Source organism: Chroicocephalus ridibundus, chromosome 3 (assembly GCF_963924245.1).
Source record: "Chroicocephalus ridibundus chromosome 3, bChrRid1.1, whole genome shotgun sequence".
Lineage (NCBI taxonomy): Eukaryota > Metazoa > Chordata > Aves > Charadriiformes > Laridae > Chroicocephalus > Chroicocephalus ridibundus.
The window spans coordinates 74,448,809-74,462,435 of record NC_086286.1 but is presented as its reverse complement, the minus strand read 5'-3'; the positions used below and the strand labels follow the sequence as shown (position 1 = coordinate 74,462,435).

The 13,627-nt window shown below is 40.5% G+C and overlaps 1 protein-coding gene across 2 annotated transcripts in view; it reads left to right on the top strand.

Moving 5' to 3' along the window:
- Window positions 1–12,511, top strand: part of SLC35F1 (solute carrier family 35 member F1) — a 251,348-nt gene extending 238,837 nt beyond the window's left edge. For both annotated transcript variants that reach the window (XM_063329725.1, XM_063329726.1), the window contains exon 8: window positions 10,965–12,511. In XM_063329725.1, coding sequence (XP_063185795.1) covers window positions 10,965–11,189 — 225 coding nt within the window. In that variant the 3' untranslated portion in view covers window positions 11,190–12,511. The remainder of the gene's footprint in view (window positions 1–10,964) is intronic.
- The last annotated feature ends 1,116 nt before the right edge of the window (window positions 12,512–13,627 follow it).

The window sequence follows — 13,627 nt, the reverse complement described above, 5'->3', positions numbered from 1 at the left end:
ATAGAATCATAGAATGGTTTGGGTTGGAAGGGACCTTAAAGATCATCTAGTTCCAACCCCAACATCAGTCATAAGACATCACGTCTACATGTTTTCAATCTAAACAGTAGGGTATTTTATTACCTTCTAGGAAGTCTTCAAAAAGCATCTTTTTGTCTAAACTCCCCTTTCCCACTAAACTGGAACCTTTCAAACCCATGAAATGGGCTAGATGCTTGTCATCAGCACTGCTGCTAAGCAACTTATCTTAGTTAACTGGAATAAACTTCTGGAGTTGTTCCCACCATCTGCATGCATTAAGTTTAACAAGCAAAAGTATCTGTTCTGTCGGGTGCTTAAAAGGCTCATAATCGGTCTGAAGGAGATTTGAAATAGCTTTGACTTAAAATAATCTGTATTTTGTATATTAAGTACAAGAGGAGAGTTTGTAGGGGAGAGCTCCAGATGCAAGTAGACAAACCATCGCTTTAAAAAATTTGATAGAAATAATTAGAGAGTAAACAATGAATAAAGAATAATCACAAAAGAAAACTGATACCGTGCAGGTGAGAAAGAAAAGAAGTAAAATCTAATTGCTGTAAAAGATAAACCAGGATTGGCAATGAAGAAGAAAGTGAAACAAACAGCAAAAAGTTCATCTTGCATATGAAGAGAAGAAATATTTTCACTATGAAAAGACAGGAGACACCAAAATTAAACAACCTTTGGTTTGGCACCAAAATGAACTTGGGACCTTCTGTCACATTCAGTAAGGATGGGAGTTAAACATGAAGACAATGCACCATAATTAATACAAATGGAAATTACTACATCAGAAGTAGAAACAGAACACAATAATCTGAATACTTTAAACTTTGGGAATATAGACAGTTGGAAGAATTGTATATGAAGTAGGCAATAAACTAAAATCAGAAGTGGACACCAGGGAGGAATAATTAGGGAGATGGAGAAAAATGGAAAATTGGATAAAATGCAGTGTGGTTCACAAGGTAAATCATCCAATCTAAATCTGATGTCTGTCTGATAGTTTTACAGATTTTTGTAGACAAAAGTCAAATGGTAGATCTAATCTGTAAGGCTTTTGTACGGTGCAGTGCAGAAAATTATCAATTAAGCTAAGGAACAGGATTAGCACTGTAAAGATTGAAAGCTAGGTAAGAAACTGGCTAATGAGGGTAAAGGACAAGGCAACGTGCTGACAGAGAAGCAGCTTACTAGAAGGAGCTCACGGATTGAGGTTCCAAAGAGTTGGTCTGAAGACTGGTCTTTTGTAGTGACTGTAGTAATAGCTTTGGCAGCCTCAGTAGGAAGAAGGATTAAAATATCAGGTGACAAGAACTGAATGACATTGAGAAATGCTATGAAGCACAAAGTGCAAGGTAACGTCTGTGGTAACAGATGGGAGCAATTTGAGCACGCTGGTGACAAAACTGCTTCCAAGTGGGTCAGTCTAGGTATTTCTAGTATTTTATATATATTTATATATATGCGCATATATATATAGTATATGTAGAAGTGCTAATGCCATAGGACAGGACAACTTATCATCTCAGGACGGCACTTTTCTAGCTGTAGCTGTGGAGATTTTTGGTCAGCCTAAGAGGGACACCAAAGCTTTTTCTCTTATCTGCTCCAAAGCCTTGACCAAATAAACATGCGATTGCTAGTAATGTACTGAATGTGCATATCTTAGAAAATTTTTGCTGTATGTAGCATAGATTTGATTTCTGATGGACTGGGAGGGACTATGATACCTCAACATATACAAATTAATCTATAAATTCACAGGGAGAAGAGGAGAATGATTTGAGCTAAAGAACGGTACTGACATAAGAACATACAGGTGGGAACTGAGAAAGCATAAATTTGGAATAGAAATTAGGGGGATTTTTGGCGATTGTGTCAGGGAGGTTCCAGAACAGACTTCAAATAGATTAGGGGGAGTGGACAAAAACCCTAATAATGCTTGCAGAAGGACAGGGTGTATTTGCCAGCTGGAATTTGTTATCTGGCTGTACACAGTAATGGGGGATTGGATTGGATGGCTTAGGATGTGCTCTCCGTTCTGATTCCCTCGTGTGCCTGTCTTGTGAATTGACTCAGTTGAGAGCTCTTGGCGCTCCTGGAGTTTGGCTTCACGTTGCCTGCAGCAAATGCACTGGACCATGGAGAACCCTGACGCAAAACAGCCGTATCACGCTCCCTCCAGACAGCTTACATAGTCCTTCATGGTGAGCATAACGGCAGCTGCATATTCCTTGTTTCTCCGGGTAGGATTGCTCCCCATTTGTGTGGCTGAGAGAAAAGAACACCATTCTGGGAGAGCATTACTGCAGGAATATATAGTTAGATTCAGCATAAAAATACAAACAAAGGATCCAATGTGAATCAATTATTGTAACCTTGGTTTTGAGCACATTGAACACAATTAGCCTCATATACAGTAATATAGAATCGAGTACAGCAGACAGGTGCTACTAAATCAAATACTTACACACAAAACCAGAAAGACACATGGCAACTGACAGCTGATAGAGCAAACCAGCAAAGAATATGGAAAGGTAAAAGTGGGGAGGGGGAATTGTTTTTATTTTTATAAGCATTTCTGTTGTGCTTCATCCTTTTAGTGTTAAGAACATTTAAAAGGATAACCGCTTTACCACTTTCTTGCCAAGTGATTGATATAAAATAACCAGAAATGAAGCCCACTTATCCCACAGTAAGGATGCTCACAGGAAATTAGAGCAGTGTAATATGTGTGTTTTAACTTCACATAAAAATCCCTTTCCTATGTAGATAAGATTAAAACAGATTGCAGGACTCATTCTACCTTGCACTTTTTAATTAGAGAAACTGCTGGTACCGCAGGGGTACTGAACACAGGCTCATTTTTTGTCCACATCTGATGGCGCAGGCAACAAAGGGAAACAGAGGAGAAAGCAGCATTCCCATCTCTCTTAGCACCCAGGGAAGGAAAATAAGCCGTTTCACACAAACATTTTTGCCCGAACAGGCTATTTAGAAAGGACAGCCATTACAAAATTTTTCTGATTATACCATTTGAGAAGCATGAAATCATGCAGATTTGTGCAAAACCAGTATTTGCCTTACAGGTGCCTACATCAACCTCGGAGATTTTTCCCCAGGTGCTGTCAGTTTTCTCCATAAATTTGTTTTATTCCACCAATGAGTTCCAGGAAAACTATGAAGTTTCCCAAATTTTAACAGAATTTGTGGTGACAGTTTTCTGTTAACTCCCTCCTCCATTTTCTCCGATATAGATAACCTCAGCATCTAAGAGCTTAGGACTTTGCCACTCACAATGGTCTTGCCAGTTAGACTGTGCCCACCAATAAATACTATGCAAGGGCTGAAAAAGAGGATGCTGCTATATGACAGAAGGCATGGACCATTATGTTTTACCTAGGTTAAAACATGCAAGCACTAGAACAGGATCTTTGAGAATCGACTGTAAAATACAGGAAATGTGTCATATGATTACTTCACATCACAATTTCTATGCAACATTTGTGATTCAGTATAAGCAGGAGTTAATTAACCATAGTAACAGGCAGCATTTCATCTGAGTTAGAGCACATTGAGGATGCAAGCAGGCAGCAGGAATTGAGGAGTATGACCTTTCTCTCATGCATGAAATAACGGAGGCAAAAATTCCTTTGGCTTCTTTGTTTTGACCAAATGGCAATGCGGCTGATGTCAGGTATTCACTGTCATTGAAGCAAGACAGATGCTTCTTGCTTTGGCTTCTGGCTGGCATGAGCAACAATGATGTGTTGAGACATGCCCTGCAGCTCAAGCCTCCTTCATCCAGTGAAAAACTTCTTATGTGACTGCCAATGGACAGGAAAGAAAAGAAAAAAGATGTGGAAGAACTAGCTACAAATTTCACTCTGCATTCCAGATGACTTCAGAGGGCAAGGTAGGACCTTAAGTCATCACTTAAGACTATATCTTCACAGATTGCCTTGGAAATAGCTGGAGGTCATTAAAGTGGGAAGATAATGCAATCCTGCTGACTCCCTGCCCAGAAATTATCATCATTACTGAAGCTATCCAGTGTCCCTTGGTATACTTCTCAGCAAAAGAACCAACACTTCTGCTCAGGCATTCCATCTTCTGCAGTTGGAGAGCTGAGAAGACATGCTAAAGCGTATCTCAGTGGCTTCAGTTCCTTTAGGGATCTCTAGGTTAAAGATCTGAGAGATCTGGCAGGACATATAAAGGTTCAAGTGGGTGAGTTTTATCTGTTCAAACACAGCCTGGAAAACTCACAGCAGCCTTTCTGGTGTTTGGTGCCATTTGGGTTTTACAAAATACTGTGTTTCATTGTTGGTGGCAGCCCCAATTTCTGTTGATGACAAAAATGTATCAACACCTACCTAGAGCTTAGTTCTGCAGTCTGTTTGGAAGGATGTCTACATATTCCTAAGAAATATTCTGACCGTAACTCTCAGCTGGCATCAGCGAACAGCCAAAGGTTAGGTCTTTATCTCTCATCCCTGAAGGCAGACAGCAATACTGAGGTTGAACCAGCAGATTGTTCTCCCAGTAAAGAGCAGGGCAGACCCTGAATCCCAAAGGGAGCATCCCTTCCTCCCCAGTAGGAGGAAACAGAGACATTTCCCTCACAGGCTGGGACAAAAATAGTTTGAGTGAGTCACAGTCCCAACCTAAGGCAGATTTGGCCAGATCCTCATGGGTCTGAGCTGAAGGAGTCACCAGAGAGCGCTATGAGCTGTGACTAGGATGCTGGCTTACGTTCCTATTAATAAAGTAATATGTCTGTAATATTCAGCTGTGCAATTATGGGAATTCATAGCTCCCAGAGCCCTCACCCTTCCTGGTACTGCTGCTGGCTGGAGAATGTGTGCGTCCCACAGTGCAACTTCTGCACTTGGTCACGGTGAACTTCATTTGCTATATTGGAGGCAAAAATAGAAAACAGTGTGAAAAGAAGCTCAGTCTCTTGATCAATTCATCAAACCGAGTGGAAATGTCTGTCTGCTATATAAAAGATAATGAGAGAAATTTGGTTTTAACTCCCTTAGCTCAGCCTGCTCAGGTACTCATGTGTGAAATTACCCAGGGGGAAAAGACATAAGTCGGTGCAGGAGCCCTTCTTGGCCTTGGCTTTGATTGACTCTGCAGCGTATGCTACAAACTGAATTAGTTTGGAAAACAGAGAGGTTCATGCAGACTACACAGACCCACTGATTGGAATAAGGTGTTGGTGGGAACTGCCTGTCTGGAGAGCATGGGGGATATCACGGAAATATGGGACTAAAAGCATTCCACCTTTGTACATTTTTGTCCCTCTTCATCAGTGCAATTCTGAGAAGATTGCATCTCTTTAAAATTTTAATTAATAAACCTGGTTTATTTACTCATTTTTGTCAAAATGTGGAGACTTTCTAGAGGAGGTAGGGGAAAAGGTTCCATTTCATGCTTTATCAGTGAACATATGAAACATGACAATTCTAAATTTTCAGTTAGTCATATAACAAAAAATTCCTTTTCAAGACTTAAAAAGCACAGTTAGTTTGCCATAGGCTGGGAGCTGAACTTCGTATTACCTACCAAGAAAGAGATTCAGTCTACGGCTGCTGTTGAGAAATACAAATAGAGCTGGAGCGCCGCAGCTCCAATAGTCTGCTCCTGCAGAGTATTTCCAGTTCAATGGACCGAGTAAAAGAGAATTTGCATTTTCATAACCATTGTAATAATAGTCATGATCATTATCATGATAGCTGAGTGAAAAACCAAAATTAGCAAATCATTGAGTTTCTTTGTCTGTGTGGGCTTTTCTGCAGACTCACATCTGTCTGGTTTTGTCACTTTGGGTATTGTTTTGCCCTAGTGTCAGCGGTAACGTGGATGTGGACATCTGTGACAGTCAGAAATGCTTGTCCGCAAGTTCCCTCTGCCGCAGTCAGTCAGTGCAGCGTTTCCTAGCTGTGATACAGCGATTCTTCTATGCCCTTTCTTCCTGCTCTCCCTTCTAAATTCACGACGTGTGTACTGAAGAATGACTCGCTCTGTCCAGATCCAGGCATGAATTTGCTGCCTTCTGAACAGTTTTTCTTTCTCTTTTTCTTCTCCTGTCGTTGTCTTATCACTATTCAAGACGATGAAATTGGATGAACTGTTTGCTCCCCCTCAAGAAGTTTCTTTTGCACCTGTCTTTTCAACTGGATTACTTTAAAGCACAAGAATCTCAAGTGGAAATAGTAGTAATGTTTTAGCTATAATGGTTTAAGGATATACGAAAGACAAGTTTTGCACAGAGAGATAATAAGAAGAAGGGGATAAGAACCAGTGGGGAGTAAATTTTGAAAGTTTTGATAGTTCATTCTGGGTATTTAAAAATGTTAAGTTTTCCGATGCCTTTATGTTCTTCTTCTTTATTTTAGAAATCTTGTGATGCTCGACTTAGTCCCAAAATGCCTAGTTTTGATTCACTTGGAACAAAAACACCGTATATAAACTAAATTTCAAATGGGTTTTGTAAACTTCATCCACAAGTGTATGTAGCACTGTTGTAAGTTATTTCATTTTTTCAAAGAAACCCGCACTGCAGCTATGTTTGGGTTCTCCTCTTTTTTAATGTAAAAGACTTTGTGCGTGGATAACAGAAAATTAGGCTGATTTCACCATATATTTTCTGTGGTCAGCTAGACCTTACTGCTGCGGTGGTTTTTCTGGCAGGGTTCTGCAGCAGCACATATCGGAGCGAGGAGCAAGACCCTGCTCCTGCAGCTGGGCCATCAGATGCCATTAGCTCTTCTGCTAAGCCTGGCTGGGCAAATGCATTCAGGTACCATATCCCTAAGGAATATCTCTTAGATAAGTACCAGAAGCATCCACTCACCCAGAATCAGTGCAGGTTTTGATAGACTGAGCAAATCTTGTTATACATGTTATCTCGTTACATTTGTCTAGGTTTTGCTTTGTATGCTTATCTTCAAGTTGACAGGCACCTAAAATGTGCCTGTCATTGACAGGCACCTAAAATGCTGAAAATTAATGGTAGTTTACTGTAAGCTATTTTCACCACAGGTACTAAATAATGTCTAGCGAGGACATGTTTTTTATGTTTTCTAATTTTTTAATACTTGCAAATATCAGTGTGTGTTCCATATGGAATATTTTTGGTTGGGAAAGCATTTATAGACACCCACATGTCAGTGACGCAGCCATGGTGAGGTCTGTAGGGCTGATTGAACTATTTGATTTGACTACTCAGTAAGTTTTGGCAGATGCCTTTCATTTCAGTGATGAAATCTGAAATGTTATTATAAGAAAGACAGGTTTTCTCTGCAAAGGAGGTCTCTGCCTTCTCCTCAGAGGATGATATCCCCGTTTCCCATCTTTATTCTGTAAAGCTGTCTTTATTCAGTAACCAAATGTTACTGTCTCTTTAAAATGGGTAATAAACTGAGGGTCATCTAAAATAATTTTCATTCATGAAAGAAATTCATAGTCTGAAAATCAGTCCCAGGACCTGAGAGTGTTAGATCATTGATTTAATCATGAAGTCATCTGGTCTCTTAATAAACTACATGATAAACGGGCTTCCTATATGTGTAGATACAAAATCTACAGTAAAATTATTTAACGATATAGAAACATAAGTTATTTTTTCGTTGCTTACTCCAAGGTGTGTGACACCCATTAGGTAATCTGAGCTAAACAATTTCTGACCATGTTACTATTTGAACAGCTTACAGTTATCCTGTTTAGCATGGAGGGAAGCGGGACTGGGAGAGTTGTACAAATCTGGATATTTTTAAATATTTTTTCTTAGAGGAAATATGTTTTTGTAGAAAGTGAGAGATAAGTCAGAAAAACGAAGCACAATCTCTTTCTCAAGTAGCCTTTTAGCCCAAGAGAGGAATTACATACTTCCTGAAAGCCTGCAGTTTGGTACTGCAGTTGCGTAGAGGGTAGCAATGAAAAATGATCTTCTCTCACTTCATTTCTTAGGAATAGCTCTTTCTGCTGGTTTTGAATGGGTCTCTTTTGCTGTCTATTAGTAGTGAATCTCAGCAGATGAGGTTTGCAGGTCAAGATTAAAAAAACTCCAAAACCTACATGTAGACATAGTAGAGTGTGCCTGAAAATCCTATCTTCAATAAAATACAAAGATTTCCGCTAGAGTCTGAGGAACACAGTACAGTGAACAACAAATTTTGTGTTTGATGAGCTAAGTCTGCATGCTCCCATCACACTGCTGGATTCACTGCCGTTTTAATAGGAGGAAAATACCCATTGATTTCAAGGGGCTTTGGGTCAATCTGACAGAGTATTCACAAAACCCAGAGATTTCTCATATACCTAGAGTATGTATTTCTATGTTAACCTTACTAACAACCCTTCTACTTCACTGCTGCAAAGAGCTGCTGCAGGAAACAACGAACCTTAACTTGTTTCTAAGGAAGGTGAAGATGGAATTGTTACAATCTCTTTGCACTAGCAGTGCATAGATATCAAAGACAAATGATTCACAGGCCTTTGTTTAGATTTCCCCCAACTTCATCCAAACCCCTTCTCCCAGGCTGGAGAGCTGCCACTTAGGGACACACAGCCATGGAGGGAATATTATCGGGGGGAAAGAGCCCACTGGCAAGAAGCTGCTGAGAGAGGAATGAGAGGTATGGCCAGGAGGAGAGGGATATGGTAGAGCTGGAGCCATGACATAAAGCAGAAGTGAATCGGTTTTGGCTGGGCAGCTGCTAGACCAAGAAAAATGGTGCATTTAGCTGCTGGAAGCCCCACAGATTCCTCACAGCAGGACACAAGGCAATCACAAATTTGGCTGTCACTCCGGTTATAGTGTGAAGCAAGCGAGCTGGCTGTCCAGGGAGAGAAATTCAGGATTAAGGTGGGAAGGGGGGACAGTGGGAAACTAGGGAACTCATTGCTGGCTTGGGAAACTAGATGCATTTGGCTCCTGAGTTTTGCTTCAGTTTAGTGAAGTCCACTGCTGCCAAGTGGTACCCAAGTTCACATGCAAAGAGGAAACGGGGGGAAAGTGCTGAGAACAAAATTGAACAGAAAATGAGGAAAAAAATCAATTCGAAAATGCTTTGAAATTATTGACTTGGATTTGATTGCCACATGGGGGAGATCTAAGCCTAAACGGTCCTTTCAGAGCTGTGTCACATGGGGGAACCCTTCAGCAGATGCAGGGTGAGGCTGTCACTGTCTTTGTGGCTGGTATGACAGCTGGATGATTACACCAAATCATACTGCCTGATGACACTTGAAGACCTGGTGACACTCCTGGAAGAAAGCAATTAACAGATGATGAAAAGCAGAACTCTTCCTACCCTGTAATGCTTCTGACACACTAAACTTTCTTTCCCCGTTATGGTGCTTTCCCTCTAAAATGTGCATGCTAGCTGTGGGAAACAAAGCCACACTGCACCATGTGTTATACGTCCAAAGCTTTCAAAGATACTGTGAGTTCTGTAAAAAAGCCAAATGTTTCCTTAGGTGGGAAGTGGGACCTTCTGTAGGTCTCTTAAATTACAACAAATTAACATCATTACAAAGTTATCTTAAGTACAATCTGCTGTCACCACAATGATTATTTTTTTAAGTCTAAAAAGTAGAATTGCTAAAAAGCTGCTTACAACATAATATAGTGTGGTCTATCCATTTTGTGTCATACTAAAATGATCCAAAGGAAACAAATTCAGCACCCACCAAAGCACCATAGTCAGTTAGGAGTAAAAAACAGATTTACAGCCACCTTTATGTAAAATAGTGAAGTACCTCATGAAGTGGCTAATAACAGGTTGCAGCCAGTTGTTGGTGTTTAAGTATGGATCCCTGGCAGTTGCAGAATACAAGCGCTTTTTAAAGTCCCACTGAATATGTATATCCCCACTGAATGTGTATATCCCCAGTTCTATATCCCTCCCAACAAGCTGGCTATACAATTTGTCCTTCATTGCTTCTCACACACAGCACACAAGAAGAAATAACTTGAAGTCTAGGATCAGGAGGCAAGTCATATGGGCTTAAAGCCATTTTTGTGTCCCCCATGGTAGAAACCCAGTATCTAAAGCTAATATCCAATTATCTGTACTTTTAAATCTCTGCCTTTACCTTTACCTGTAAGGACTAATGTATTGACAAAAAGGTTATTTGTGTTGTGTTTTTAGTCCAGGCACACTGTGAGTCTGGATATGTCAGAAAATTCAGGCTGACCTCTGATCTAGTGGAGCTGTGTGCCAAAGTATGCGTAATCGAGCTTTCAGTTAACTACCCTCCATATGTGCTTTCAAACCTCTTGAGGTCAGCCTAGAGCATGTTTCACAGCTGAAGTTCATCCTCACAATAAATCTTCCAGCATCTGCTTTCTGTTTACAAGTAAGAGAAGCTTCAGGTGGGCTTTTTAAGTGCCTTTATTTTTTTTTTAATTACATATGTTTTAAGTATTTATTTAAATTATTTGAATACTTATTTAATTTTTTTTATATTACCAATGGTGTGTTATGCTTCACAGTCCTGTGGTTTAGCTGTAATTAGGCTTCAATTTGCCCCTGTCAGACAACTGTAGATGATGGTACCCCACACTGGAGCCAGAGAACCTTGCACTCAGTGAAGTAGTTGGCTTGTCTAAAAGCACAACAAAATCAGCTTTAATCTATGACCAGAGCCCAGCTTTCCCAAGTCCCACCTGACCAATACTGAAGATGTCTGGGGCAAGGGAAGGCATCAGTTAGCTGTTGGTTATGGAAGACAGGGAAGTTAATGGGAGCAAACCAATTTTCAAAGAGACATTCCCATAAAAAAATGGGCATCTGAGTAAGAGGGGGTTTGTTCTGTGCCTTTCATGCCAAAACAAGGATCTGTGCCTACCCTTGCCTGTCGGTGTTCATGAGCTCAGGATGACTGGTACTGTGTCTAATGACTCTACTGTTATTTCTGCTCAGTTTTCAGGACTTTACTTGTTGTCATTCTTCACTATCCTTGTTGGGCTGGTGCTCTACTCCTCCACGTCCACCTACGTGGCCCAGGATCCTCGGGTGTACAAGCAGTTTCGAAACCCTTCGGGACCTGTTGTAGACCTGCCAGCCACCGGCCAGCTGGAGCCTTCGGTAACATACACCAGCCTGGGGCAGGAGACAGAAGAGGAGCCTCATGTTAGAGTTGCTTAAACCCAGGGCTGTTGATCACCTACTGATGATTCAGTGGAGCTCGTATATCCATTATCTCTGTATTGTACATAGAGAAAGGTATTTACCAGGTGCAGTTACACCGGTAAGCTGCAAGGTAGCAAATAAGGAAAGCTCGTAAGAATACAAATTACTTGTTCCAGGGTGTTCATTGCAAGGAGATGCCAGTCCCTCGTTTACGATATGAGCAGCGTGTTTGCAATACAAACTGCTGTATATGAATCAGTTAATGTCAAACTACCTGTGAAAGATATTCAATATATAAGTTGAAATTACAAAAAGAAATTCACGGAAGGGTGTTTTTGCACCCACTGAGCGATATTATGCCTAAGCCACACCAGTTGTGGAAAAGCCGCCTTTTTACAGCAAATACACTTGTGCAGTCACTGTTAATTTCTCTCTAAGATTCGTTTGTTTGCACAAAATAGATGGGTTACTTGTGGTAGCAACACCCTGACACATTTTTGCTAGCACCTTGGATTTGGTGAGGGAAAGACAACGAATTCATCTGTGCTATCTGTCTAGTTGCCCTTTCTAGGTAATCTGTTCCATGAATCCAGAGAAGGGACAACTTACAATATCCGTCTCTATTCTAGGAATAGGTATAAGGCGAGCATTTTAGCCTTTCTATATTTGCAGAAGTGAAGTACTCAAGCATTGACCTCTCTATGATCCATGGCAGGTTTCCTAGCGGCTGAGGTTCTGCATCAGGTGACAGGGAGTTAGTTTCTCTGTAGTTGTGACTTAACACAGATTTCTTACTTTTTAAATTTTAATCTGTAAAAAGAAAAACGTATTTTCTAGTTTCCTATGTATTGTACCTCTCCATGGTAAGATCATGTGGATCAGGGCACTTATTTTAGATACTCAGTGCATCGAGGGCGCCTTCTGCTGTTCCAGTTTGCTTAGTCTCCTGTGGTTGATTAGTCTAACAATAGCTATTTAGAAATGTGTCAGTTTTTCACCCAAACTCACAAATTGTAAAAATCAGGAAGATTAAGTGAGGAATTCATGAGCAGAAAGACTGGACCATCTGCTGGTGTTGCTGCAGTAACGCAAAGGCATTCACACCGGCAAGGTGCAGCCAATTATTTTTCATGAACTACACAACTAGCGGAAGAACTCAGCAGTTTTGTTAAATTTCTGGGGACATACGAAAATAGTAAGGGTGTGCTCCACAACTGTACTTCTGCTCCAGCAGCCTTATGAGAATGGGGCAAATCTTAGTCACCACCATGAAAATTCCATCTCTGCCTGTATGTTTGCTCTTCTGAGAGCCCAATAAAAGGAAATCATTATTTCAACATCCGTCATCTATTTTTAATTTAAAATTAAGGAAGGGGAGATGGTCTTACATCTAACAGATAGGACAGGGATCCAGGAGAGCTTGTTTTCATTCACAGCACTGCCACATCTCTGTGTGATCCTTGGGCATGACTTACCTTCTGTGTGGCTGAGTTTCCCAATCTGTATATATGGGAATAATGATGTTTTACCTACCTCACAGGGGTGCTATGGGACCAAGTTATTTTAAAATGCTTCAGGATCTTCAGAGGGAAGGAGATTATGAAGTACACAATAGTGCTGTAAAAGTGTGCGTACATGCATTGTATTTGAAAATGGAGTTTACGTCAGGGTTGATGAATATTTTGCTTGTGGGCATAGAAGATGAATTTTATTTGAATGTTATTCTGCTGAAGAAGTCTGTCTCAAGCGAAAACGTAGGGCTTCATGTTTGAAAAATACAACTTACCTATTTCTATTTGAAAAAGAAAAAAAAATAAATCAATCTGTACTCTGGAGATTAGAAAGGCCACACAGTTCAACCAAGCAGGATGAATTTCTGCTGAGGTAACATTCATCTTTTGTAGTCCCGTTCTGCTTTAATATGGAAGGGACTTCCCTGAAGCAGACTGGGAGAAGTATGTATGCATAATATACATGAAGTGGCAAATGCCAAGATGCTATTGAACAGCAGAAGTATGTTGTATGCTATTCTTGCTGTGGAGAAGGAGGAGAGGCGATTTCTGTCCCACTGTGCTTAAGATGTCTGCCAAACCATGCCCAAACCGGCCCAAAAGCTTGGGTTAAGATGACTTGGGTTTAAAATCATAACAGATGTATGATTTTTTTGTCCCTGCCTTCTGTTTATTTAGTCTTTTTAGTGCTCATGTTTCCAAGCTTTTTCTCTTAAAAACATTGGAGATTAGAAAATGAAAAAGATTCCTACAGAGAAACAGAGTCCATATTCTGGGAATATTAAGGAAAGTCTAAATACTACGGGATTCAAAGAAAAAAAATTAAGAACCACACAAGAAAGATTACCTGCTAATTCAGGGTAAGGTCTGTGGGATGGAAGTCCAGGTGGGAAGCGCAAAGTAGGGTGAAGCCCTCATGCACGGGGGCCAGCAAACATCCTT